Source organism: Mytilus galloprovincialis, chromosome 5 (assembly GCF_965363235.1).
Source record: "Mytilus galloprovincialis chromosome 5, xbMytGall1.hap1.1, whole genome shotgun sequence".
Classification (NCBI taxonomy): domain Eukaryota; kingdom Metazoa; phylum Mollusca; class Bivalvia; order Mytilida; family Mytilidae; genus Mytilus; species Mytilus galloprovincialis.
In genome coordinates, this window is record NC_134842.1 from 80,695,279 (window position 1) to 80,722,778 (window position 27,500).

At 32.2% G+C, this 27,500-nt stretch overlaps 1 protein-coding gene across 9 annotated transcripts in view; it reads left to right on the forward strand.

Annotated features, from left to right (window-relative positions):
- LOC143076486 (kinesin-like protein KIF12) overlaps positions 1-27,500 on the forward strand; it is a 77,047-nt gene that overhangs the window by 37,884 nt on the left and 11,663 nt on the right. For 7 of the 9 annotated variants that reach the window (XM_076252285.1, XM_076252286.1, XM_076252284.1 and 4 more), the window contains 4 exons: positions 2,647-2,782; positions 16,758-16,916; positions 17,417-17,500; positions 21,542-21,660. In XM_076252285.1, the coding sequence (XP_076108400.1) occupies positions 2,647-2,782; positions 16,758-16,916; positions 17,417-17,500; positions 21,542-21,660 (498 nt within the window). Of the gene's footprint in view, positions 1-2,646; positions 2,783-7,292; positions 9,110-16,757; positions 16,917-17,416; positions 17,501-21,541; positions 21,661-27,500 lie in introns of those variants that run through there. The other 2 variants (XM_076252278.1, XM_076252277.1) reach the window with 2 other exon arrangements.

Below are 27,500 nucleotides of genomic sequence, written 5' to 3' on the forward strand. Positions count from 1 at the left end.
TATTAATAAATCCGGTTTGCTGTCGTTGTGACAACCTCTTGTCTATAGGATTGTATGCAAACCTTGGCAAAACCATGAAACCAAACGTTTACGAAAATACAATTTTTCCCTCAATAAAAGAAAATTGGTACCCAAGAAAATAAATGCATTGACAGTGTATTATAAAGAGGAGCAAACACAGAAATCAATAAACGTATTTACACTTTTGGTATTTAGCTGTATCTTGCCTCCGAATGACTTTAGATAGACTCCGAATCACCTTTTGATGCAAGCAACAGTCACTTTTAAATTGTGACGTCAAATATTTTAAATTATGATGTCAAAGTTTACGGGAACCTGTGTGATTTTACGTAATGGCGGACAAATTTGCATACAAGTGTAAATACGTCTATTGAACAGTTCTCATACAAGATAATTAAAAAAAACTAAGGGCTAGGACAAAGGAGAAATGTTTGGTAGGTGGTTAAAACTTTGTTCATAATCTCTTATTTTACTGACCTGAAGGTGAAGTAAAATACGTTTTTGAAAGTTTTGTTCATTACAAATGCGATTATGTCCTAATATGCACCTCATTAAAAAATGTGATTTATCTCTAAAAGATTGTTATCTTCAAACTCATCCCACTATTGATTAGCCTCAGCACTAAACTGCTCTGAACCATAGCCCTCTTTAAAAATATCAATGGTTAGTGTATAGATCATGAGAAATATCTTTAGAATTTAAAAAGATAAGACAAAAAAGACCATTCTTTTATAATAATATTTTCTTCCCTTTTGTGTAAAGAAATTTATGACGTATAAAATTGTAATATAAATATTTAATAAGTTAATTGTTACATATAACGTATACTGAGATTTTCTTCTCCAAATGTACATTTCTAATGAATCATATGTTATTGATCAATACAAAGACTAATGTTTGATACAAATTAACTAACGTGTTATAATTATAACCCCATTTCAAATTTTAATAATAGTTTCATAAACGCTGCTTGAATATTTTGTTGACATTAAATTTTGTTCAAACAACGTCTCAATATCTTTGTTAAACAACGCTGACAGTTTTCTTTATCTCGATCCACAAACAAGGAAGCCCTTGAAATCCGAGTCTACATAACCCCAGAGTATAAAACCTTGTAAGTTTCAACTTGAAATTGACGTGATCAAATTGAAATTCGACGACTATTGTAATTTATGCTATTTCTGCTTTGTAAATACTTTGGGGTTCTTTCACAGTTCAATATTTATCTGTCAATTTTAGGCTTTTTCTTTAATATAACAAGTTTTTTACAAGTGTTTGTCTAAAGATTAAGATATCGAAACCTGGGTTTTTTGTTCGTCTGAAAGTGAAGCACTTTTGTTGAGATATATGTTTCACATTCCTACTCAGACATTAGAATTAGGTAAAAAATGTGGCCCAAATTTTTCTGTTGTCTTTTATGTACTAAAAATATCACAAAAAAAGAAATAAATAAACTTAAATTGGTGAATTTATAGGTAATCAAAGGGAAAAAATTGCAGAGATGTAGAGATATGATACTTTTACCAGGGAGACAAATTTTTAATTTAATTGCAATCTCAAGCTTTTCAACTGAGAGGAGTTTTTCTTGGTTGTGTCAAATATTGAGAATGTGATGATGTCATAAGTTAACATCATTGATGTTGCCTTAGTAGAATAATAACAATAAACAGATTAGTGTTAGTCTATCAAACTTGAAGAAGTTTCTGAGTTCGAGTGATTGCCCTTTTGATGAGATTGGCTCAAAGAATTTCAATCCTTTGTTTAAAACCCTAAATGATCTATAATATTTGATGATTTTTTTTATGTGCTCCTGTGTCATTAATTGGTATATATTATTCCATGCATGTGGAATCTATGGAATTATTATTCTGTATGGTTTAAAATAATGTTGGATATCGTGGGAACAGGGGAACCATGAATTCAGATGTCCACAAATTACAAGTTTTGTAGAGGAATTTTGGAAAAACCACAAAATCAAATTTTCATGAAAATGCAAGTTTTCCTCAAATATCAAAATTAGTACCCATGAAAATAAATGAATCTACAGAAATAGATGAAATTCAAAACAGTGTAGCTGTGGCCATTGATTGACACATTAAAATCATCCATTGACAGGGACAATTTAGGTGAACGTTTGTATGTAACGACCAATGCTCACTATGTACTTTTTAAAGACACTTAAACTATGGGGTCACCAAAGGTTCTCAACACCTAAATAAAGTAATTCGAAAAATTAATCAGAAATAACACGATATTTTGATTTATATCAATTATATAAATCAAAACACAAAAGTTATTCCTGATTAATTTTTCGAATTATTTTATAATTAAAGGCGTTAAGAAGCCTTTGGTGACCCCACAGTTTAAATGTCTATCGTAGGTACGTCGTGAACAGTGGTCGTTACAGACAAACGTTCACGTAAATTGTCCCAGTCAGTGGATGATTTTAATGTGTCAATCAATGGCCACAGCTACACTGTTTTGAATTTCATTCTACAAGTAAATGAAAATAGCACATAAGATATTTCCTGCATCAGAAGGGCTTTCTTATTTTTATGGTGAATTACTATGTTATGTAAAAACATATAAAGAGATATGTAATGTTATAAATACTTTTATTGTTAGGTGATAGATCTGTTGAACACCAACCACAGAAGATACTTGAATGTCCGATGGTCCAAAAATAAAGGTTTCTACGTAGAGAATCTGTTTATAGTAGAATGTGAGACGGTGGATGATCTCATGGCTGTCTTGGAAGAAGGTAGGATATTGGTGCCTTGATTTTATGCCCCACTATGGGGCATTATGTTTTTCAATCTGTGTGACTGTTTGTCAGTTAGTCTGTTCCTCCATTCTTGAAGTCCAATCAACTTGAACATTAGTACACATGTTCCTTATGATATGATCTGTCTAATTTTAATGCCAAGTTAGAGTTCTGACTGACCATATTTCACTGTCCACTGAACATAGAAAATGATAGTATGAGTAGGGCATCCATGTACTATGGACACATTCTTGTTGTTATAAAATATTCCATCAGGAAATGTACATGCAAGCTTATAGAAAATGTTGTATGATATCAATAGGTCAAAATTTTTGCAAAATCTTAGTTTAAATGTTAAACAATATTGAATTACATTAGAGTCTACGATATACAGCCAAAGCTGTTTCATGAGAAATGGGTTATTGGATTTGCTCATTGTTGAAGGCTGTTGAAGGCTGTAGCTGACATATAGTTGTTAATTTCTTTGCCATTTTGTCTCTTGTGAAGATTGGCAATCATACCACATCTTTTTGCAGAGTTCGTGAAAGCTTTGTTTGACCTATTGGTCATGGGACCGACAAAGAAAGATTATTTGTCAGTCCTACAAAATTTTAGCTAGTCCTAAAAAATCTGTCAATTTGATCCTAAAATAAAAATAATAACATCTTTTATCCAAAAGTAACTTTATTATTATTCTTTTTATTTTTCACAGCCACGGACAAATTAATAATGAAGGACCCGTTCTGATCTTCTGATTGTTCTTAATTAAAGTCATTTTCTCTATCCATTTCATCATCTGAATCATTTTTTCAGTATTTGTTATCTCCATCTAAGATTTCAATTGCCGATTGTTTGCCATGAACAAATTTAGCAGGCCACGTGTAGATCGGCACTTTGGTTTCCATAGGTTTCAGTTTGTTTATAACAGGAAACCAGTACCAGAAATTAGTAGCAGGTACATCTTAAGACTGATGTTAACACATATTGGAATTAGCTGCGGTACAACTAATTACCGATAAAAAAAGCACTGCAACGGCCGTTTTTACATCAGTCATAAGGACCGGCACTAGCTTTCAAAATACTGGTCCCAGCCTCATTTTGACCGATAGGACCGACAGGACCGACCATTTTCGTGAACTCTGTTTTTGATAGATAGGTATGGACCCATTAATCCAAGGCATAGTCAGGAAAACATGCAGAAAAGTAGGGGGTAGAACATAATGAAAACAAAACATTCCTACACATAGCTGTAACTTTTGATATATGAAGCAAAGAAAAGGAGAATCAATAGGTCCATTTTTTCAAGTTTTTAAAAGCCTTTGTTTTGTTAAAAGACATTAAATTTACAGGTTTAAAAAAAAAATATATTGGGATAAGGGAAATAACTCTATTTCATTTACCTACCAAATAAAATGATAGTTTAAGTATGATATGTTATTTACATCTACATCTAGGACATAGCGAAGATATGTTGTCATTCCAAAAGGGTACTTCGACCAATCACTCAAGTATAAGATTTTACTTTGATGTCTTCCAACATGACAAAAACATTGTAAATAACATTTAATAAAAATAGTTCCAAATTGTGCTCATAATTGACGTACAGGTGCTGGTTAAAAACATCTATCTTTTGAGTGTGTTAATTAGCCACTACAGTCAGAGGAGCTTGGTGAGTTAGGTCTTGAACTCCTCACTGCTCTCAATCTCTAATAGCTCGTCTGGTAGTTTATTCCAGTCTCTGATGGTTCGAGGAATAAAGCTGTACTTGTAAATTTAGAAGGATGTATGGACACATTGGTATTGCAACAATCAGAATATCAACAAGAGCAACTGTCATTCTTCTTTTAAGCTTGCCTTTTCATAAGAACTTTTTAAACTCCCTTAACTGAATTCTTTGATCCTTCAAATTGATATAGTGAGTTTCTGGTGTGTTTACATATCATATTATTATGGGATGTCCAACTGCTTGACAAAAGTTATATAGTTAATTTAAATCGAAAATAAAAAAAAAAATATTTGATTCTTCTAAACTGCAGTAATTCAGAAATATCAACTGATTTCTTTCCAAAGTTATGTTAGTATCTTTTAAATCACTCTGCATTCTCAGTTATTTTTTCATGGACTGTTTTGGGCTCTTTATCTTTCTCTTTTCCTATGGTCTCTCTGTTTTGCCACCATGGGATTTTTTCAAAGTCAATGTCCATTTAAGGTGGTACCCAACACTTTCACTAGAATAAATTTGGCTTGTTTAATTTTCATTAAATTTTGACAAAGTATTTACTTTGACTCTTTAACAAAAATATAAAAATTTCAAAAATTTTGAACCAACAGTTTTTGTCAGAAAAATTACACTGGTTACATAGTAGTTTGACAAACACCAATTTTGATCATTGAGAAGCTTAATATTCCCCTTACAACACAACGTAAGTAAAACCTTTAGCTGATTTTACAGAGTTATCTACCTGTAGTGTTAGGTACCATCTTAAAGTATACACCTACAAAGAAACTGTAACTATAAAACAATCCTGGAAAAATTATGCTATCAAGAACAATTAATGTTTGTATGGACTGTGATAAATGTTAGCTTTCAAATCATTTCTATCTTGTAACAGTGTATTTTGACTAAAGCCTAACTGGTTATATTTTAAGTTATAATGTCCCTGTACTAGTGGTGCCCTTTAATATATTGTACAGTTATGGGTTGTTTGCTTGTAACTTGTTGCTTCATTGGCTGAATCATACCACATCTTCTTATTTTTATATACAAAAGGTAACAAGAATGCGCTAAAGGAGATATCAAGAATTAGTCAATGTTGAATGAAACGCCAATAAAAATGAAATTAACTGCTGGTATATAATGTCTAGATGACATACATTGTGAGTGCACAAAAGTTGTGAAAATCTCAACAGAAGCAATTAAACAGCACAGAAGTAATAAAACAGCTACTATCAATGGTATTGATATACAGAAGAAGTTTTATTTCTGTATAAAACTTAAAAGTGTGGTCATTGTTTAAAATGGCCTTAATTTTTCTGCCTGGAGCTAGTTGGAACAAAGTTAGAATTAAGCCCTAGAACAAAGTTAATTTTGGTCCAATACATTTGGGTTCTACAATTAAACTCAGGGTTCTCAATATACCTTGATTATATACTGTTTAACACAGGGATTGTTATGCCAGTCATTCAAAAAATGCAAAAAATCTTTATGCAGTTGATTGAAATTTTAAGATAGAGCATACATACAATCTATGGGAGATAACTCTATTTCTTTAAAGACATAATCAACTTCAAACTAAAATTGCCCCATGCCTTATAACTATAATGTGCATTTTCTCATGAAAAACTAATAGATAAACAATGTGTTTATCAATAAAAAAACAATAAATCTTCTCAAAACCGCAGGAAGATCTTCCCCTGGGATCTGGTTTTGTTTAAATTCTACGAGTTATTGATGATCTATGAAATTTTACTTGATTGACATTGTTACGTGCGTACAGGTATTTTGAATTATACGTAATTAATGAATCAATAAGTTTGTGTGAGAGGTCTTTAATAACGTCCTGTTTATAATGGCAAAGATGTATTGTCAGTGGGTTAGGATCTTTGGAATGGCAATCGTTGCCATGGTCTGACGGTTAATTTCTGTTTCTTGTTATTCTTTTTGAAAGCGAATTTCCTATTTGTGATCATGCTTATTGAACAAAATATATAAAGTTTAACTATGATATGAGTACATTTATACTTGCAATTTAAGTTAAAAAACATGAAAAAATGCAAAATGGTAAAATTTTGTCATTTTAAAAATGATTTAATTGCTACTGTGAAAAATTTTTTTTTTTTGAAATTGTCAGAGAGAGAAAATATTCTTTAATGAACATAATATGTACAATGCACTATTGAACAGAAAATGTGTCGAAGTAGTCAGTATATAATTATTCGTCTGTACTGTAGAAATTCTTTTCACCTTATGGAAGAAAAATTGGTAGAATGATTATTTTAATCATTTATAAATATTTTACTTAATTTATTGATGCACATCATGCATACATAAACTTGAAACATGCACAGAAGGTACAAGCCTTTAAATTAATTCTTAAATGATTTATATCCTTACTGAATTGTTTGGTAACAGTTTAAAATTTTCGTATCGCTACAATAAAAGAAAGTAAACGTTTAAAGGCATATCTTGTTTAAATGGAATTTAAGCTTTAAATTAAGCTATTGAATGGTGATCTTAAACAAAAGAATGTAAAATGACCGAGTTAAGTCGTTTAAATTAAATAAGTAAGAATTATTACAGGTGACCCCATATTATTATTCACCTGTAATCAAATTTTTCTTCTCTTCCTTTGTTCCCATAATTCAAGAATTCAACATGGAGATCAAAAATAATATTTTTCTGTATTACGAACAAATGTATGTAAATTTGACAATGATTTGACGGTTTTTGGATCATTCTTTTAAAACATCATGTAAAGAAGAAATGGGAAGAAAGTTTTTAAAATTTTAAAAGATATATATATGGATTGATTGTAGTGAAAAAATATATGAGCATTGAACATTGGATTTAATTAAATTTCTGACAATGAAGTATTACAAAATGGATTTGTAAATGAAAATTTAAACAAATAATTGCTCAGTCTTTACATGTAACGGTACAAAAGGAGATTTACAGATAAAAGCGTGTAAAAGACTGTTTGAAAAGGGCAATTGATACTTTTGTATTATGTCTTTAAATCTTAATGATAGACTTTGACAGACAAATACTGGTATTATTGAGTGATCATAAAAATTGTCTCGGGTAGAAAAGTCAATAGTACGGATATAACCTGAGATTTTAAAATCCCAGGTAAACATAAAATACTGCTATGAATAAAACTGCCAATAATCGAACAAACAGCAGCAAACAGACCGGTAGTCCTGGTAGAGACACAACGTATAGCGCTCGTTACAAAGCCACGAGACGTGATGCTCTACAGAGTGCTAAGGTTAAATCTAACGAGAATGTCAGTGTAACTGTTATAGGTAAAGGCAGACCGTCTTCATTTCCAAGTGAGAGTACTACACTTCCAGAGTTAAAGAAAAGCCATAATAATCCTAGAGTTAAAAATGGTCCGGCAATACAATCCAGAACTGATAATCAATCAAGTAGGAATTCTGGGAGAGGAAGTGTAACGAGTTACAAACCTAAAGTTTCACCAGAGCCATCGAGACGTGTGATGAGTCATGAGAATGTTAGACAGGAAACCAGATCACCTACGTTGAATCATACTAGTCAATCATATCGGGATGTAAGAGCTATGGAAAATGGACATTCCAACCAATTTGTACATCCTCCAAATGGGGATAACAGAAATAATAGGAATGTAAGGTTTGATCAAAATGATAATGTAAACTCTAGAGGAATTCCAAATGGGGATATACAAAGAGACCAACATAATTATCAAAGCTCTAACAAGCAGTATGACTATATGAAACCTTTTGTTGGTACATACCCAGAATCACATGTTGCACGTGGGCCAGGTCAACCTAACAGGAACCATAATCAAGTTCCTGAGCATGCTCAGAATGAAGTGTATGCTCAAAAAGCTTCTTTTTATGATCCAAGGGCAGGAAATGGTGTTCAGCAGGAACCCAGTATACAACAAGGTGCTCAACACCATACAAAACAGGAATACGGAGAATATCATGATCGCCGTGCCATGCAACCTCCAGTTCCGAGGTCACCTAAAAATAGACAACAAGCTAGTCAAGATACTTATAGAACTAATAATTCAAATTATAGAAACAATGATAGATCAAGCCAAGGGACTTCAAGTGTAAGGTCAAATGACAGACAGAATAGTGAAACAGACAGAAGTCCTCCTAGTCCAAGAAAACGTCGGAATCCTCCGTCTGATCCTAATCAGGAAAGAGTCGAAATAAAAACGAAGGATAATAAAGTGCAATATGTAATTCGTAATCCATCTAAAATGTCCGACCGGGAGGAACAAATACAGGAATCACAACGAAGTAGAATCAGTCAAAACAATGAAAGTGTAAACAAAAATCATAAACCTGAGGTTAAAAATATACAGGAACCTAAAATAAATTCTAAAGGATACGATTTTCCTGAAGTTGCAGACGTTGACGACTTCAGTATGGATGACGTTGGTTCTGAGTACGAAGGGAATGACGTTTATATGTGTTATCTTAAAACTGATGCAGGAGATGTGATTGGTCCTTTAAGATTAGATATTGAGGATGTACAATTAGGACTCCCTAAATTCGATCAGGAAAAAACAGAACAAAATCAGGATCAAAAGGATCAAAATCAGGACTCAGGTAAAATAATCATGCTTGTCCTTCCATATGTGAAGTAAACTGAAATGATCCAGCAAAAAAATTCTAGCTTTGCACCAATATGATTTTTTTAAGATCTGAATTTAAGCTACATTTGGAGTTGCATTTGTTTAACAAAAAAAGGTTAAACAGTATTATGGATTTTATTTTCATTGTTTGAGAAATGTTAACTTGATGTACCGTTCTGGTCATAGTTTGCTCTTACTAGGGTACCTGAGTTCATGATTTAATTATTACATTGGCAGACCCCCTTTAAAACAATTGACTTTATAGGAAAATAGTTTTTTTTCTAGATTTGTAAGATGAATTAGAGAAGATTTTTTATATTAATCTTAGCTTGTCTAGACTTCGGCAATTTAAAGCTTGATACATGTACTGTATTTCTTGGTATTTTAAAGAATGTTTTGGCAGTTTGGACCTTGGATTGGGCCTTTAATATTCACAGTGTTAATTAATCATGTTTCATGGCCTTATACAATACATTTGAATTGACAGTGAATGTTCTCATAGGTTCATTTCTTGATTAATGTTTATCATGAAAAAAAGGAAAAAATTTGACACAGTCACCATGATTTCCCTATATATGTTACCGGTATATAAAATTCACACTGTGTTGAAGACCGTACTTTGACCTAGAATGGTTTTTCTTTTACAAATTGTCACTTGGATGGAGAGTTGTCTCATTAGCATTTATCTTATATCTATTGTCTATCATGTTTGACCTCTGCAATGTCTAATTTTGTTTTAGTAATTTTATTATGTTGGATTGACACATTGGCATTTACTCTAGGGTACATGTTTTGAAAAGAAGAACGTTTTACCACTTTATCTTTTTTTTAGTTGGAAGATGAATATCATACTAAATTAAATTCATTTGTACATAAACTGATCGTAGACCCACCTACAATTAATCATGTGATTAATGGGTAAGACCTTATAATCACTGAATGTCTGACATTTTTGCACTTCCCTAAACTAATATTTCCATTTGTACTATGGCCTAGATTCACATTGTTTAATGGGTTCACTTACTTTTATACTTTTATGGGTTCACTTATTTCAATGACTTTCATATTTTTGTGGATTAAGGGAAATTTGTTATTTCTTGGAGGGGGTCTCATTGGGGAGTTCCAACCCCGGATCCCGCTTACTGTTTTGTCAGATTCCCGTATCCTGCTTACACTATGTACGTAAGCAATTCTCATTTTCTTGTCATTTCCCAGGTCCCGCTAGACCTCATTTCCCGTTTTCCCGATACAATAATTTGATTTTCACGTGTCACGCTTACAAAAAATCGGCAATCCCGTGTTACGCTTATAATAGACTTGGATACTTAATTTTATGTTGTTTTTTTTTTTTAAAATGCATGGAAATTTTTTATTTAGGATATACCCAGGAAATCCAAAATACACATGTACCCTTCATTAAATAATGAATCCAAATTGTTAGAGCTCTAAAAAAAGGAAGATGTGGTATGATTGGTGATGAGACAACTCTCCACAAAAGATCAGATGACACAAAAATTAACAACTATAAGTTACCTTAAGGCCTTGAACAATGAGTAAAGTTTAATCCATACCAAAGAATTGGGTTTAGATAGGGAAGTGAGTGTGGTCAAAAAGGAAAGACATAGTTTTGACAATTAGTTTTATGACAGGTTATCAGTTAGTTGTCTGTCAATTTGACATTCGTGGGAGCGTTGGAGTCTTAAATCAAAGGGTCTGTTTGATTCTTCCTATTGTATTTGTTTAACAGGTTGTCTCTTTTTTATTGTATATGTTTAATAAGTGACAAATGAGGTGAATGTCAACTTTAAAAAAAAAATATCGGGTCTCCGTGCCCTCATGTAACGATCGTGTTGACACTTGAGAAATTTAATTTGGCCCTTGTTAAAGTGAGCAGATCACTAATTTTCTATGGTGTCAAAACAATGTTGATAAATATCAGATTCAAATAGGGTAATTTAAAACTTTTAGAAAATGTCTTAATTCTTCTGAAGAAGTAGGTCAAGTGCATCTCTAAAGTAAAAAGTCAATATGATTGTTTAATCAATGGAGTGTCTTTTATCTATAATTAAATTTATTTATAAATAATTCTTATATGATTTGCATATCTATAAATACTTGAATTGGATTGGTCAATTAGAATTTTTCTCTAAGTTTACACTTCGATAAAACATGTTTCCGAAACTACTTTTGTAATCTATTCATGCGCGATACACAAGCTTGCAGTGATCCCGGGATTTTCAGCAAATTGAGATTAAAAAACAATTGCATAACAGTTGTGACTATTCTAGTGCATATATAACAAAAAAAAAGAAATAAATTTATTGCACTAAAGCTTCGAAAATGTACAAAAAATAAATTTAATAAAACTCCGCGAAATTTCATGAAGGATTTGGCGAATTTACGTCATGGCAAAACACGACGTCATACGAATGGAAATTTTCAAGGGAAAGATTATTTCGTTACGTGTACGCTTCAAATTCGGATAACATTTAATTAAAATGAAGTTTTTGATGTAGGTGCTATTTCATTTAAGATTCTGTTGTATTTATCGGACATTTATGGTTTTTAGAAAGTCAAGATGGCGGCGTACTCCTTAGTTACGACTTGCCATTGTGCTTTTGATTGTAAATATATATAGTAGCCATCAACAAAAAAAATGTTTGGCTGAAGAATTATAAGGATTAAACACATTTTTTCTAGAGGTTATTGATGTGTAAACCGGGGCTCTTACTCACAAACTCAACATAAAAGTCCTTCGGACTTTTATTCAGTTTGTGAGTTAATCGCCCCAGTTTACACATCAATAACCTCTAGAAAAAATGTGTTTAATCCTATAAGGTTATGATCTTTTTGATAAAATCAAACCCATTAACAAGTTTTTATAGAGACATTAAATAATGACTGACAAACTGTTTTCTGTAAAACTGTTTTCTACAGAAAACAAAGTCCTGATCAAAATGTGTCTTTCCTGAGTAAGAACCTTGTTTTTGAAATAGAAGGTCCTTCATAATATAAGTTCCAAAAGGAAGAAATATTTTGCGATATTAGTTCAACTGGAACATATAGTACAGTATTTTTTTCCTTACATAATAAAAGGTAGAGAAAATGTCCTAACAGGAAGAGATATCTTAGTATTGTTTATAACGAAGTTTACAGCAGAACTTTAACTTTTGTTAGAGAGATCAATGAGAAGTGAATTGACATGTACCTTTTCTGTTGAAGGGGTTTCAATCGACGTATTATGCAAATTTGTCCGCCATTACATAAAATCACACAGGTTCCCGTAAACTTTGACATCATAATTTAAAATATTTGACGTCACAATTTAAAAGTGATTGTTGCTTGACGTCAAAAGGTGATTAGGAGTAGATCTAAGGTCATTCGGAGGCAAGATACAGCTAAATACCAAAAGTGTAAATATGTTTATTGTCATTTTTATGCCCCACATAGGGGCATTGTGTTTTTCAGTCTGCATGTCTGCTCATTCATTTGTTCAACTGTCTGTTCCTCTTCAGGTTAAAGATTTTTGTCATGGTAGCTTTTGATAAAGAAGTCTTGAACTTACTACACATGATCTCTATGATATGATCTTTCTAATTTTAATGCCAAATTAGAGTTTGACCCCTATTTCAGGGTACATTGAACATTGAAAATGGCAGTGTGATTGGGGCATTCGTGTACTATGGACACTTACTTTTTGTTTGGAGAATTTTGTTGTAGAGCTTGGTTAGTCAATGTTATTTTACTCCCACTTATTTTATATCACCTGGCTGTCTGTTGTTGAAGACTGAATTTGTTTGTTCTAGATGTCTATTTGTTCTTTATTTTGCTTGGTTACTGCTTATTGTATAGTTCATAATCTACTTGTGTTGGGCTGAAGGTGTTTTGGTTCTTTATTGTGCTTGGTTACTGCTTATTGTATAGTCCATAATCTACTTGTGTTGGGCTGAAGGTGTTTTGGTTCTTTATTTTGCTTGGTTACTGCTTATTGTATAGTCCATACATCTACTTGTGTTGGGCTGAAGGTCTTTTGGTTCTTTATTTTGCTTGGTTACTGCTTATTGTATAGTCCATAATCTACTTGTGTTGGGCTGAAGGTCTTTTGGTTCTTTATTTTGCTTGGTTACTGCTTATTGTATAGTCCTTACATCTACTTGTGTTGGGCTGAAGGTCTTTTGGTTCTTTATTTTGCTTGGTTACTGCTTATTGTATAGTCCATAATCTACTTGTGTTGGGCTGAAGGTCTTTTGGTTCTTTATTTTGCTTGGTTACTGCTTATTGTATAGTCCCTACATCTACTTGTGTTGGGCTGAAGGTCTTTTGGTTCTTTATTTTGCTTGGTTACTGCTTATTGTATAGTCCATACATCTACTTGTGTTGGGCTGAAGGTCTTTTGGTTCTTTATTGTGCTTGGTTACTGCTTATTGTATAGTCCATACATCTACTTGTGTTGGGCTGAAGGTCTTTTGGTTCTTTATTGTGCTTGGTTACTGCTTATTGTTTGGTCCATACATCTACTTGTGTTGGGCTGAAGGTCTTTTAGTTCTTTATTGTGCTTGGTCACTGCTTATTGTATGGTCCTTACATCTACTTGTGTTGGGCTGAAGGTCTTTTGGTTCTTTATTGTGCTTGGTTACTGCTTATTGTATAGTCCATACATCTACTTGTGTTGGGCTGAAGGTCTTTTGGTTCTTTATTGTGCTTGGTTACTGCTTATTGTATGGTCCATACATCTACTTGTGTTGGGCTGAAGGTCTTTTGGTTCTTTATTGTGCTTGGTTACTGCTTATTGTATAGTCCATACATCTACTTGTGTTGGGCTGAAGGTCTTTTGGTTCTTTATTTTGCTTGGTTACTGCTTATTGTATAGTCCTTACATCTACCTGTGTTGGGCTGAAGGTCTTTTGGTTCTTTATTTTGCTTGGTTACTGCTAATTGTATAGTCCATAATCTACTTGTGTTGGGCTGAAGGTCTTTTGGTTCTTTATTTTGCTTGGTTACTGCTTATTGTATAGTCCCTACATCTACTTGTGTTGGGCTGAAGGTCTTTTGGTTCTTTATTGTGCTTGGTTACTGCTTATTGTATAGTCCATACATCTACTTGTGTTGGGCTGAAGGTCTTTTGGTTCTTTATTGTGCTTGGTTACTGCTTATTGTTTGGTCCATACATCTACTTGTGTTGGGCTGAAGGTCTTTTAGTTCTTTATTGTGCTTGGTTACTGCTTATTGTATGGTCCTTACATCTACTTGTGTTGGGCTGAAGGTCTTTTGGTTCTTTATTGTGCTTGGTTACTGCTTATTGTATAGTCCATACATCTACTTGTGTTGGGCTGAAGGTCTTTTGGTTCTTTATTGTGCTTGGTTACTGCTTATTGTATGGTCCATACATCTACTTGTGTTGGGCTGAAGGTCTTTTGGTTCTTTATTGTGCTTGGTTACTGCTTATTGTATAGTCCATACATCTACTTGTGTTGGGCTGAAGGTCTTTTGGTTCTTTATTTTGCTTGGTTACTGCTTATTGTATAGTCCATACATCTACTTGTGTTGGGCTGAAGGTCTTTTGGTTCTTTATTGTGCTTGGTTACTGCTCATTGTATGGTCCATACACCTACTTGTATTCATAAAAATAATAAGACAAAGAAAGTTATACTGAAGTTTTTTTAACCATTGTAGTATTGTAACAGCTAGAAGATTTGATAAATAGAAAGTTTCTAATGAAGTTAACCACAAGGTTGTATAGGCAGGATATAAAGTTCTTTATTTCTATTGATTTTTCATGAGATACAATGAGTTTTATACAAATGTAAAGGGATGCTACTTATATTAGATCAATAAACCTAATGTTATTATATTGCAGTTTTTAAAACACTGCATTAAATTTGTTCGTTCTTCCGTGAAGATGTAAAATTGGTAATTGAATGCAAATTGATAATATAAAGTTACTTTGTATTTGTACAGACTAAAAAGCTCTCACTTTAACAGGGTAGATACAAATTGGATACCATTATAAGGTTAAATGAAATATTTAGAAATTGATCTTATAAAGAATAGAAATTTATATTAAATTCTTGCATGGATGGGATACATAAAGGGTGTCGGTATTACATGTATATTTAATTGGAAAGCATATTTCACTACAATTAAACTTACAATTAGAATATTGTGTTGGTCGAGTATTAGTGAAAAGAGTATGTTCAACATGTAAGGGAAACTGAGGTTTTATTTTGTTGACCTTATAAAGATGATAGAATCTTAATTGTTGTAAATTTAAAATTAAGGCACCTTTACTTTAAGTCTGCTAAAAAAACTTCATTATGATTGACATTTAGAATTCTTTCTGAACGAAAGTCAAACAGAGGCATCTTAATTAGTGACCTCTGTAAACAAAAGTTCAATATTGACTATCGTCAGACTGTTCATAATAACTTGACGATGTTTACTTTTGTTGTAGTTCACCAATTCTGTAATATTGTGTACATAAATCTTCATAGATTTAATGATATTGGATTGACGTCCAGTTTATACCTATATGTAAACAAATTGTCCACAAGGTTAACAATAGAAAGTAATATAACAACTATCAATTGATCTGAAGTTTGTTTAGGTTTGGGATTTGTTGGTATGAATATTTTATTGAGAAGTAGTTGTAATGTCATAGATTACTGGATGATCAAATAAGCAGTTGTCTGGCTATTCTTGTGCATGAACTCACCCTTTAATCTATAAAAATTATTTGCTACACATATAATGCATTTATATATAATTACATTAGATGTATGTTTCATTATAATACGTTATTCTGATTGGCTAACTAGCAATCTCGTGATATTCCTTAATCAATTGCATTACACAATGCAACTTTTCATTCATGATGACACGAGGTCCCACAATAAAGTGCACTGGTAAATGAAATAAAAACTTGATAAAAGGCGTGTTTTCATGATCCTATAGGTAAAAATGTAATTATAAGTATTGAATGCTTTTTTTTGTAACTTTATAGGGTTGTAAAAGCGTTGACCGTGCGCACATTTTTAGTATAAAGTGCTTCCGCGCTTCATACAAAATGTACTTCGGTCAACGCTTTTACACCCCAATAAATTTACAAAAAAGTGCATTCAATTCTTAAATGAACACATTGACAAATGATAAAGAAAAATAACATATCTGTAAAATATTTTATGTATATTTTAGCCCCCAAAAGTTTTAGTATATTTTCACTAGGTGACTATCTTAACTTTCCAATCTCCTGAACCTTGAGAATATAAAAAAGAAGATGTGGTATGATTGCCAATGAGACAACTATCCACAAAAGACCAAAATGACACAGAAATTAACAACTATGGGTCACCGTACAGCCTTCAACAATGAGCAAAGCCCATACCGCATAGTCAGCTATAAAAGGCCCCGATAAGACACTGTAAAACAATTCAGACGAGAAATTCATTTTAAGTTTGATACTTTCTAGGATTTGCAAGAGTCATCTTTCTTGGGAGCTGATATTTTCTTGAAAATGACATTTCAGTATGACACATGAACAAAGGAATCTGCTTTGATCTTTTGATTAATGGGCAAAGAAAACATAAAAAAAATAATTCTTATATTTTAAAACTTTCTATTTTCAGGTATGAGAAATCGTCAAACAGGTTCCCATGGTCTAAATGAATTTTCTAGTCGTAGTCATAGTATGTTAACGTTAACAGTGGACACAGAGCAGGTTGATCCAGACGATGAAAATTTATACCTGACGAAACGAGGAAAATTAACATTCGTAGATCTGGCAGGTAGGTTTGATATTACAACATCAGCTTTTCTTATTTCCTTAGTAAAGGTCATAATTTTCTCCTTATGACTTAACTGAATATGATCACCAATTCTGAGTTCATCACATTGGTTTACCTAAGCTGCCATAACACATTATATTTCTTACATCCGGAAGAGCTCAGTGGTACTGGTTCATTGTCCCCCCATAAACTACAAATTTTCTTTTTCTTTCTTGTGGGGTGGGGGGGGGGGGGGGAGGGGTAAGTCTTGCTTGTTTTTGGAACATTTTCCCAAATCTACTTTTTTTATTACCTTTTCCGATGTTTTCATTTTCCTCAGTTCATCATCCTTGGTTCACCCTTACCATTTGTTGTCCCTTTAATTCAGGTAACAAAAGAATTGGTGAAAAATTGGTGAATTTTAACCAAAATTGACACCCAAACTCTTTTAACCTTGAAAATTTTCAGTATAATACCTACCATGTATAGAGAAAGTTATTTTTATATGTTTTATTTTACAGGTAGCGAAAAAGTTAAAGATTCTGGTTCTAGTGCTGAGATGTTGATAGAATCCAATAACATCAACAGGAGTTTACTGGTTCTAGGTAAAGACAAATATTTATAACTGATTTTGTGGTATGGTCTTTGCTCATTATTAAAGTATGTATAATTTTGGGGCCCTTTAAAGCTTGTTGTTCGGTGTGAGCCAAGGCTCCGTGTTGAAGGCCGTACATTGACCTATAATGGTTTACTTTTTTTTTTAAATTGTTATTTGGATGGAGAGTTGTCTCATTGGCACTCACACCACATCTTCCTATATCTATGGTGACCTATAGTTGTTAATGTCTGTGTCATTTGGCCTATTGTAGAGAGTTGTCTCATTGGCATTCAAACCATATTTTCTTTTATTATTCTATTTCATCACTCATCAAGTTGTCTCATATTTTGAAACATAATTTTGTTGTTCATGACTGAACATGTCATTTCTAACCTAATTTTTAAATTTTCGATCAACTGTTCATTGTTATTCAAAATTGAAATCACTGCAATTAGCCTTTAACTTGTCTAAATATCACACTTTTTATTCTTATCTAATCTTTCAATATTTTTATAATTTAAGTAATACATTTAAAAAATTTAATGTAAGTAAATAAGAACTTTATTGAGGTTAACATTTGTAGTCAAGTTCTAATAGGTGATTTCAATATTACGACTGTGTGGATCAAATTTCTTATGGATAAATATTGCCGATTAAGTATTTGAGATGCTATAAATAATGCATAAAGTGAGAGGTGTCAACGTGTTCAAAATCATTTAATTATTTTTCACTTTGATACGGGGCTTGTACAAGTATAGGTTTTTAACATTCAACAGTGCGGATAAGTATTATTAAATCATTTTTATCAGCCCGTTCATTTACGTGTAGTGACATTCCAATCAAGTCAGGGAAAGTCATTTATCTTTTTAAATACTGAGGAATATTGTTACAACTGTACATGTACATTGATAAGAAAATCCAATAGTTTACCATTTGGATAGTTAATTCTATGTATATATTCATTGACTTTATTTAAATTTGAAGATTTTTTACCTCAGAGACAAGTTTATTTAATTTGGAATTTTGTGAAATTTACATAAAATGGATTATTTCATAATAGTTATGTGTAACTTTCTATACAAATTCAGGTAAGAAACAGTAAATAAGCGATATATCTGTAAGTTTTTTTGTTTTACTCATTTTCAGTTTCTTTATAAAGTTGATAAAAATTTCAATCTCTACATATAAAATGCTAAGGCTGCTGAAATCCTGCCATTTTCAAAAGTTTGGTATCCAACAAGGATAAAAAGGGGGAGGGGGTTCCAACTATATGTCCCTTTTCAAATGCATTGATCATCCAAACAAAGGGGGTGTTCCAGCCTTCATGCACTGAAATGAAACATTTGTATTTGGTGACGAGCATCTCTGTGTGAAATTTCATAAGTTAGAAGGGAGCCCTATGGCTGCACTTATATTGAGCATAAATGATTAAAGGCTACGATAGATATGATATTATTGCCCATGTCAGGCAGGCTTTGAACTTAAACCAATAGGCAAAGCAACTATATGCCAGTGTTATGTCTTCAACAATGAGCAAAACCCACACTGTTAAAATTGGTTTGGCACACTTTTATCACAGATGCTGGGTTTTCAGAAAAGTGTTAAGAATTTGGTGTTTAAATAGTTATCAGGTCTTTAGTCTAAATTGTTTTCAATGTGCCATGGCTTAGTGGTTGCAGTTTATATGCCTACAATAGTATGGGTCATTTGTTTTGTGGTCTGTTTGTCTTTCTGTAGTCAATCTGTCTCGTATCAGGTTCAAGTTTTTTGTCGAGATATGCACTCGGTCAAGATATGGATCAAACCAGCAAGCTATAAAGGGCCCCAACATGACTAGTGTAAATTAATTCATTCAGGACGGCCAATGGTCTAATCTATGTAAAAAAGGAGAAACAAGAAACACTTATGAACCACATCAACAAAGACAAAACTTCTCATGAACAACAGGTTCCTGACTTGAATGTAATCTTATTTCAAAAAATGCTTCTATAATGGCATTGACAGGACCAAAATATAACATACAAATAAAACTGCATTATATTGGTAGCTTCTGAAGTCTATAGATCACAATATAAAAGTACAGATAACCAGACATCAAATTACACATGTTTGTTCATTAAAGTACACATGTTTGTTCATTAAATAAAATTGAGAATGGAAATGGGGAATGTGTCAAAGAGACAACAACCCGATCATAGAAAAAACAACAGAAGAAGGTCACCAACAGGTCTTCAATGTAGCGAGAATTCCCACAACACCTGGAGGTGTCCTTCAGCTAGCCCCTAAACAAATATATACTAGTTCAGTGATAAAGAACGCCATACTAATTTCCAAGTTGTACACAAGAAACTAAAATTAAAAAATACAAGACTAACAAAGGCCAGAGGCTCCTGACTTGGAATAGGTGCAAAAATGTGGCAGGGTTAAACATGTTTATTAGATCTCAACCCTCCCCCTATACCTCTAGCCAATGTAGAAAAGTAAACAATATGCACATTAAAATTCAGTTCAAGAGAAGTCTCAGTCTGATGTCAGAATACACATGTAAGCTCAAAAGTACATTACTTTCCTTGGGAAGATGTTCCAACAGTGATGTGACGTAAATTAATGTGCGTTGGCATTAATAATAATCTCTGTAATCTTTACAAAGTCAGTACATGTATTAAAATCCCCTGGTTTATAATCTAGACATTAGGTTAGAGGACACATTCTTCTTTTCATAGATCGCACTGCTCTCCTGAAAAATTCTGAAGCATTGTACTCTTAAGTAGATCTCGTCTTAGGTGAAAAGAAGGGAGATAATTTGTATAATATTTTTAAAAGCTCCTTCACAGAGTTCATAAAGTTGCTTGTTGTTATCTTAAACTGGACAATTAATTAAGTGACCGATTATGATAAAACTTGTGTGATAAAAATTTTACTGGACTATATAAAGATAAAGGATTACATAACATTCAAAACATAAGATTGAGGAAAAGAGCTAAGATCTCATTATTTGGTTAGACAAACATTTCATTGCATTTTACCATTAGACTTATGTCCATCCAACATTGCCATCTGGGTTTTTGAAAGAAAAATATAAAAACTGGTTTCATCAGAATCTGTTTACTACAAATTGCTTATGGAGTTAAAGTTGGTATCATTTACAGGACAGGGATGTCCCTGAATCTAATCAAGGGCTTTAGATTGTTAAAAGCAATTTAGAAATTACCCATTTAGAACATTTTTTTATTTATTAAAACAGTTGCTAGTCTAGAAATCTTGGGATGCTTTTCTAAGACAATATCTGGACCAAATTAGACAAATATTGCGTAAACCAATAAACTTTTCATTTAATATGTAGTCCTAATATCCCTAAGTGCTTGTCTTTATATTTGTGCACTGCATGTGTGATTAGTCAAGTTTTAAATGTTAATAAAGATGTGAATTATTCATGTTATGTGTTATTGGTTTTCTTAATCATTTAAATATCGTAATTATATCTTCAAAGGTACAAATGAAATGATGGAGTATTAAGTTTAAACATGTATAATTGTTAGTTCGTGTTATTACATTTGATGTCTCTATTATGTTTTAAATTGAGGTTGTGTGTAGGCATTTCTTATTAAGGGGAGATAATTTTTGAGAAATAAAGAAATAAATTTGATAACAATTCATTTGAGAGAGAGAAAAGTACTTTGTTGAAATTCTGTCCCATATAAAAGAACATAACATTTTCGAAATCAATTTTTTCTAAGTACAATTTTTATTAGAAAAAATGTAGTTTTCTATGAGGCTGCAATTTAATTTTGATGCTCAAGAGTGTTGATATAGGATATGCCATAACATTTCTGTCCTGTCCAGTTTTTGCCTGGGAGTTACTTTATATAAAAAGAAATTTCCTTATAACCAGTAAAAAATTTGTAGCAAGCTTAAAGTAAACTGAACACAAATAACTTTCCTTGTAAGTCTAAATCTAAGTTAAGTCTTGTTTTCGATATAATGAGAAGCTAATTTGCCACGCTACATTGGTAAAATAATTATCAATTTCTTTATCTGTTTATTTCAGGTAACTGTATATCATCCTTAGGAGATCCAAAGAAACGTCAAGGTCATATACCATACAGAGACAGCAAACTAACAAAACTTCTGGCGGACAGTTTAGGGGGAAATGGTGTAACATTGATGGTAAGTTAGGGTGGGACCTTGGGGGGGGGGGGATGTTAGGTTGGGCAGGACTTTTAACAATTAACTTTACATCAATAACAGGTTGATAAAACTTCTAGTTATTTGCCTAGGTTAGTTTTGGTAAAAATGAGGGAAACTTTTAGGACAACCAATTAACTTATAGTAGTAACAGGTTTTGTAAGTTGGTGTGTTTTTATACCAATTGAAGTAATTGTTTTTTAGGTTTTGTTTTTCTAGGTCTGTTTTTGGTTATTCAAATATGGGTTGGGTGGTCACATAGTTTGTTGAAATTGGTCAGTTACAAAATTTAATAAGGTTTTTATGACAGACTTTTAAGTCCATTTTCATATTGATGGTATGTATGCAACTTTGATATGTGGAGACCTGATTATGCTGATGGACTATTGATTACTCAAGATTTCAATTATCCTGATAAGATATTCCAGGGAAAAAAAAAAACATTATGAGGAAATAGCATGTTGTTCTTTATGAAATATCTTGACACAAAACAGCGGGCTATTCGAAGATTTGCATTAATTTTGTAACTGTTACAAATAATTTATTCTCTTACTAAGAAAATGAGATAAAAAGTTTAAAATTAAGTATAAAAATAAATTGTCTAATATTGATTTTATAAAGTAGTGATCATATAAAAGGGAAATTTCTTTTTCAAAATCAAAGAAGATAGAATATTCAAGATAAGAATTTTTTCAAAAGAATATTTTTATGAAAGAAGAAATCACCATAGTGAGGAATTCTTTATATAGAAAAACTTTGGATTTAAAAATGGAATAGGAAAACCATTATAGGATTAAATTGGTATAGGTTTAAAAACATTTCAGAAGCAAAGGATTTTTTTAATGGAAGGAGGAGGGAGTGTCCAACTCCAGTCTCCAACTCAAAAAATGATTGGACAATAATTGAATCAATTACAGATTAACCATAAAGCAACCAGTGCTAACTTTTATCAAAATTGGCTCAGATTTTACAAAAGTCAGATGAAAATTGTAGTACTTCACAAACAGGTGACAGTGTCAGATTTAGAGGGGGGGTCCCAGGATGGAAAAATAAAATGTGGTTGGTTCTGTTGGGAATTACTGAAACATGTCCCCCTCTCTAAAGAATATTGAGTTACTTGCTACTCTCAGATTAAATGATTGTCTGCCTCTGAATTCACTGTAGTCATAGCAATGCACATGATTTTTTGGCCACCTTTTGTAAGCATGCATTTTTACAATTTACTTGGTAACTTAATACTGGTATATGGTGCATTATATTTTAATTAGAAGGCTTTTTATTTAGAAAGTTCTGCGGTGTACAATGCAAAACAAAACTGACATTTGTGTTCATAAATGATTTATACATAGAATTATAAAACATAAGTCGATTGATCAGCATTTATTTAATGCGAGGGTGGTAATGGGGATGTTATGGGAATAAATGATGATGAACAATACTTTTTTTGTCTAAAATAATGGGGAAAAAAATGAATACAAATTCAAATTCAAAAACTAAATAGTTTGACAAACGTTTACCTGCTTTTACTGTGAATAAAGTTGTTCAATGGTAAAACTCATTCACATCCTCGTGAAAATAAAACTGCATTTGTATTGCAGTTTTCTATTATATAGGATAAAGGAGGTGTTGTTGTTCAGATGAAATTGAGCAAAGTGATAAGTTTTACATTGTTAGGGTGAATTTCATCTCTTTTTAATAACAGAACAATTTCTGATTGTACTGCAATCTATAATCAGTGCATAATGAAGTGAAAGGTTTTTAATGCATATTTTATCAGAATCAGAAATCCGGGATACTTGGTATAGAAAATAATGAGAATTCCTGTGCAAAGTTGTTTTTCATCATACGAATTGATTCTATATCAAATAGCAACAACTTTGTGATAATGATAGTAAAATTTTAAAAGTATTATAAAACCAGTATGAATATTGGGAAATATTCCAAATTCTTTGTTTTTATATTATTTTAATTTGTTTTTTAAAACTATTTATGAATGAAAATGTCCCCCCAACTGCCTTGTTAACTTTTGTAATGGAATGTAAATGCATTCATCAATAAGACAGCAACCAAACAACAAAACTAGATCACAGATCAACTTCAGTTTTCATCAAAGGAAAGTCAATATTTAATATTATTGTTCTCCTGAATATGCATGTAATATTTTCTGCAGGACATTATTGAACAATCAATTAATCATTTTCAATATTCTTGATGGTCAAAATTTGTCTTTATTTTTCAACTGAATATAAAGTCTAATTTAAATTTCTTTGACCACTGACAGACCTTTTCTTTGACCAAATGAAAATTGGAAAATGCACACATGTAACTTCTAAACTGTAGGTGTGATTTTTTTTTATTAAAATAACATCCAGTTTAATAAAAGCTAAAACAATATCTATACTATTAAACGAGAAGACCTCATTTTGGGTGTCGCTTCTCCTCCTTCCACAATAAATTAATCATCATGCCTCTGTGTCCTATAGGTAACATGTATAGTCGCATTTGTCATCCATTCTTATTATCATTCAGTTTGGGTTATTTTGGGATCAAAACGAAAAAGAATGCGTCCGGATATTTTCCCGTCATGGACAAAACTTTAAGTCAGATTAGACTTCCGGTTTGTGTTTTTCTGTACTTTGGACATACAAAGACTATGAATAAAGTATATGAATTTGCTTTCTGCTGTCATTTTGAGTTCTAGCATGTATCATCCTTGCTTAACGTGTTTCAGTTTGGGCTATTTTGGGAGGAAAACTAAAATGAATAATATTTGCTATTTACTATCAATTAGTTTACAGTGGCGGATCCAGAACTTTTCATATAAAGGGAGGGGGGCACTGACTGACCTAAAAGGGAGGGAGGGTTCCTCTCAACATTCAGCGATTCCCCATATAATCAACAAATTTTTTCAACGAAATGGGGGGCATGGCCCCTAGCCCCCCCCCCCTTTTGGGATCCGCCTATGGTTTATAATCAACGGCGGTCACTGCGGATATATTTCTGTACATACTTACATACATTTACTATGAATAACTGTATTTGTTATAATTTACTATAAATTTCTTTTCTGTACCTTGAACATACAAAGACTATGAATAAAGTATATAAATTTGCTTTCTGCTATCATTTTGAGTTCTAGCATTTATCATACTTGCTTAACGTGTTTCAGTTTGGGTTATTTTGGGAGGAAAACGAAAATGAATAATATTTGTTATTTACTATCATTTAGTTCACAGTGTCGGATCCAGAACTTTTCATAAGGGAGGGGGGCCTTCCTCTCATATTTCAGTGATTCCCCCTATAATCAACAATTTTTTTTCAACGGGTCCCCCCCTGGGATCCTCCTATGGTTTATTATCAACGGCGTTCACTGCGGATATATTTCTGTATACATAAATTTACTATGAATAACTGTATTTGTTATAATTTACTATAAATTCCAATGGTTATCTTGGGGGGGGGGGGGGGGGTTCATAGAGTACAGAAAAACAGAAGGTATAAAAATCGGTATTTGGAAAATAGGGGGAGGGCAAAAAAATGTGCCCAGTCCCTAAGTACCCTTGACTTTTGATACCTCTCCTGAAATTCTCTGTATAGTAATTAAAGTATATATGCATGTTCATAGAGTACAGAAAAACAGAAGGTATAAAAATCGGTATTTGGAAAATAGGGGGAGGGCAAAAAAATGTGCCCAGTCCCTTAGTACCCTTGACTTTTGATACCTCTCCTGAAATTCTCTGTATAGTAATTAAAGTATATATGCATGTTCATAGAGTACAGAAAAACAGAAGGTATAAAAATCGGTATTTGGAAAATAGGGGGAGGGCAAAAAAATGTGCCCAGTCCCTAAGTACCTTTGACTTTTGATATCTCTCCTGAAATTCTCCAGTCAGTATATTTTTTTTACAGTTTACATACTCTCTATTTCCCCGTGATTTCGCGGGTGTGTTCTAGTTAATATATAAAATAGTTTTAGCCTGAACAAATATGGTAATGGATATCTATATTTGTTTAGTCTACATAAACTATATTTTGATATGATCTCTAACTTAATGAAATGATAATCTTCCAAAAGTTCTCCCACAAAGACAGGGTAAAAAGGCTAAAGTATGGGGGTCATTCTAATATGACCTTAGTGAACCCCAGGGTGGGTCACATACTATTGGATGTCAGTGATGCCATGAGTAGTTGGTATGTTATAAATACTAACTATACAATAAAAAAAGGAAACAAAGTGATATCAAAGAGATGTCTACAATACTGGATTCTAAAGTACAATAATTTTAAATGTGTATGAAATATTTGTCACTGGACATTGAATTAACAATCAAATAGAATTTCCAGTTTTCCAATGTAATCCATTAAATTTTGCATAGAGAACAATACTTAATGTATCTTTAATAAAAGGAGATATGTTGATGGTACATGTACCTCAATAAGACAGAAATCCAAGACACCACAAAGTCCATGGGGGGGCATCCTGCAATTTTTAAAAGGGGGGTTCCCAACCCAAGGATAAAGTTGGTGTTCCAACTATATGTCCCCATTCAGTTGTATTGATCATAAAAAAGGACAGAACCCTCCACCTGGATCCCTCGCTGAAGACCATTAACGTTCTTCACAATAGTCAATATCTGTATACAATGTCAATATTCTGAATTCTGAAATTATTAAATAAAGATTAACACCAATTCCCTGAAGAACAAAAGCATTAAATATTCCAACAAAGTCAAGTATGAATCCAGGGTTTCTAGTAAATGTATATCTAAAATTAACTATTAGTGACCCTCCTACCCAATTACCCCTATCATCACCATCTGTATATGGATTTAAAAAAAATTGACTTTTAATGTTATGTATATTTAGTACATATATATCTAAGTTAGCTGTTATTATGAGGTCCTACCCTTCTCTGCAACAACCACCAATCACCATATCTGTAAAAGGATTTAAAAATTGACTTTTTACATTATGTAAAACGTAAATAACTGACTGAATTACTGTAACTAAGATCATGACCAGTTATCATTTAATTTTAATTGATCATTGTAACAGTTCGTCAGTTGACATTTAAGTTGCAATCTTTATCACCTTTATATATTGATTCCCAATGAAAAAACATAACTTTGCTTTCAAACTGAATATATTCTAAACAGTTTAACTACTGATATGAAACAGACGATGAATTATGTATTAATCTGTTATTAGATTGTTATTTTGTTAAAATATTTAAAAAATTGACAGGATTTTTTAGATTTAGACTCATATTTATTTGTGTTGTTGCTGAGGAGTATTATATACTTGGATGAAGAGTGGTCTCATTGGCACTCACATCTATTGTATAAAGGAGTATTGTGGTCCATCAGTTTAAAAGTTATTTTAACATTTTATGAAGACTTGAGAATTTGGGATAGTTAAGTTATTTATGGAATATTATTAGAATTTGCCAAGTTTATGGAGCGTAAACTAACCAAAATTCCAATTCCGGTAAGTTTTTTTGGTATTTGAGTTTGGTTGTAGATTGTTATAATTAGTTGTAGTAAAATCTTAATAAATAAATATTTAAAAAAAAATCAAATCTAGGGAGACATACTTAGTCTTATCTGTTGATCATATTTTTCAAAGTCAGTAAAATTTAAAAAATTCAATTACGTATAAAAGAATAGTTTAACACTGTAACTGCATGATAAAATTTTCAATATATGCTTATATACGTGTACAGTGCAAAGACTGGCCAAATGTCTTTGTGTGTCTGCATTAAATTTCTAAATTTATGTATTCCTTGCCAAAAGATTAAGATGAAAAGTTCATTAAAACTTATT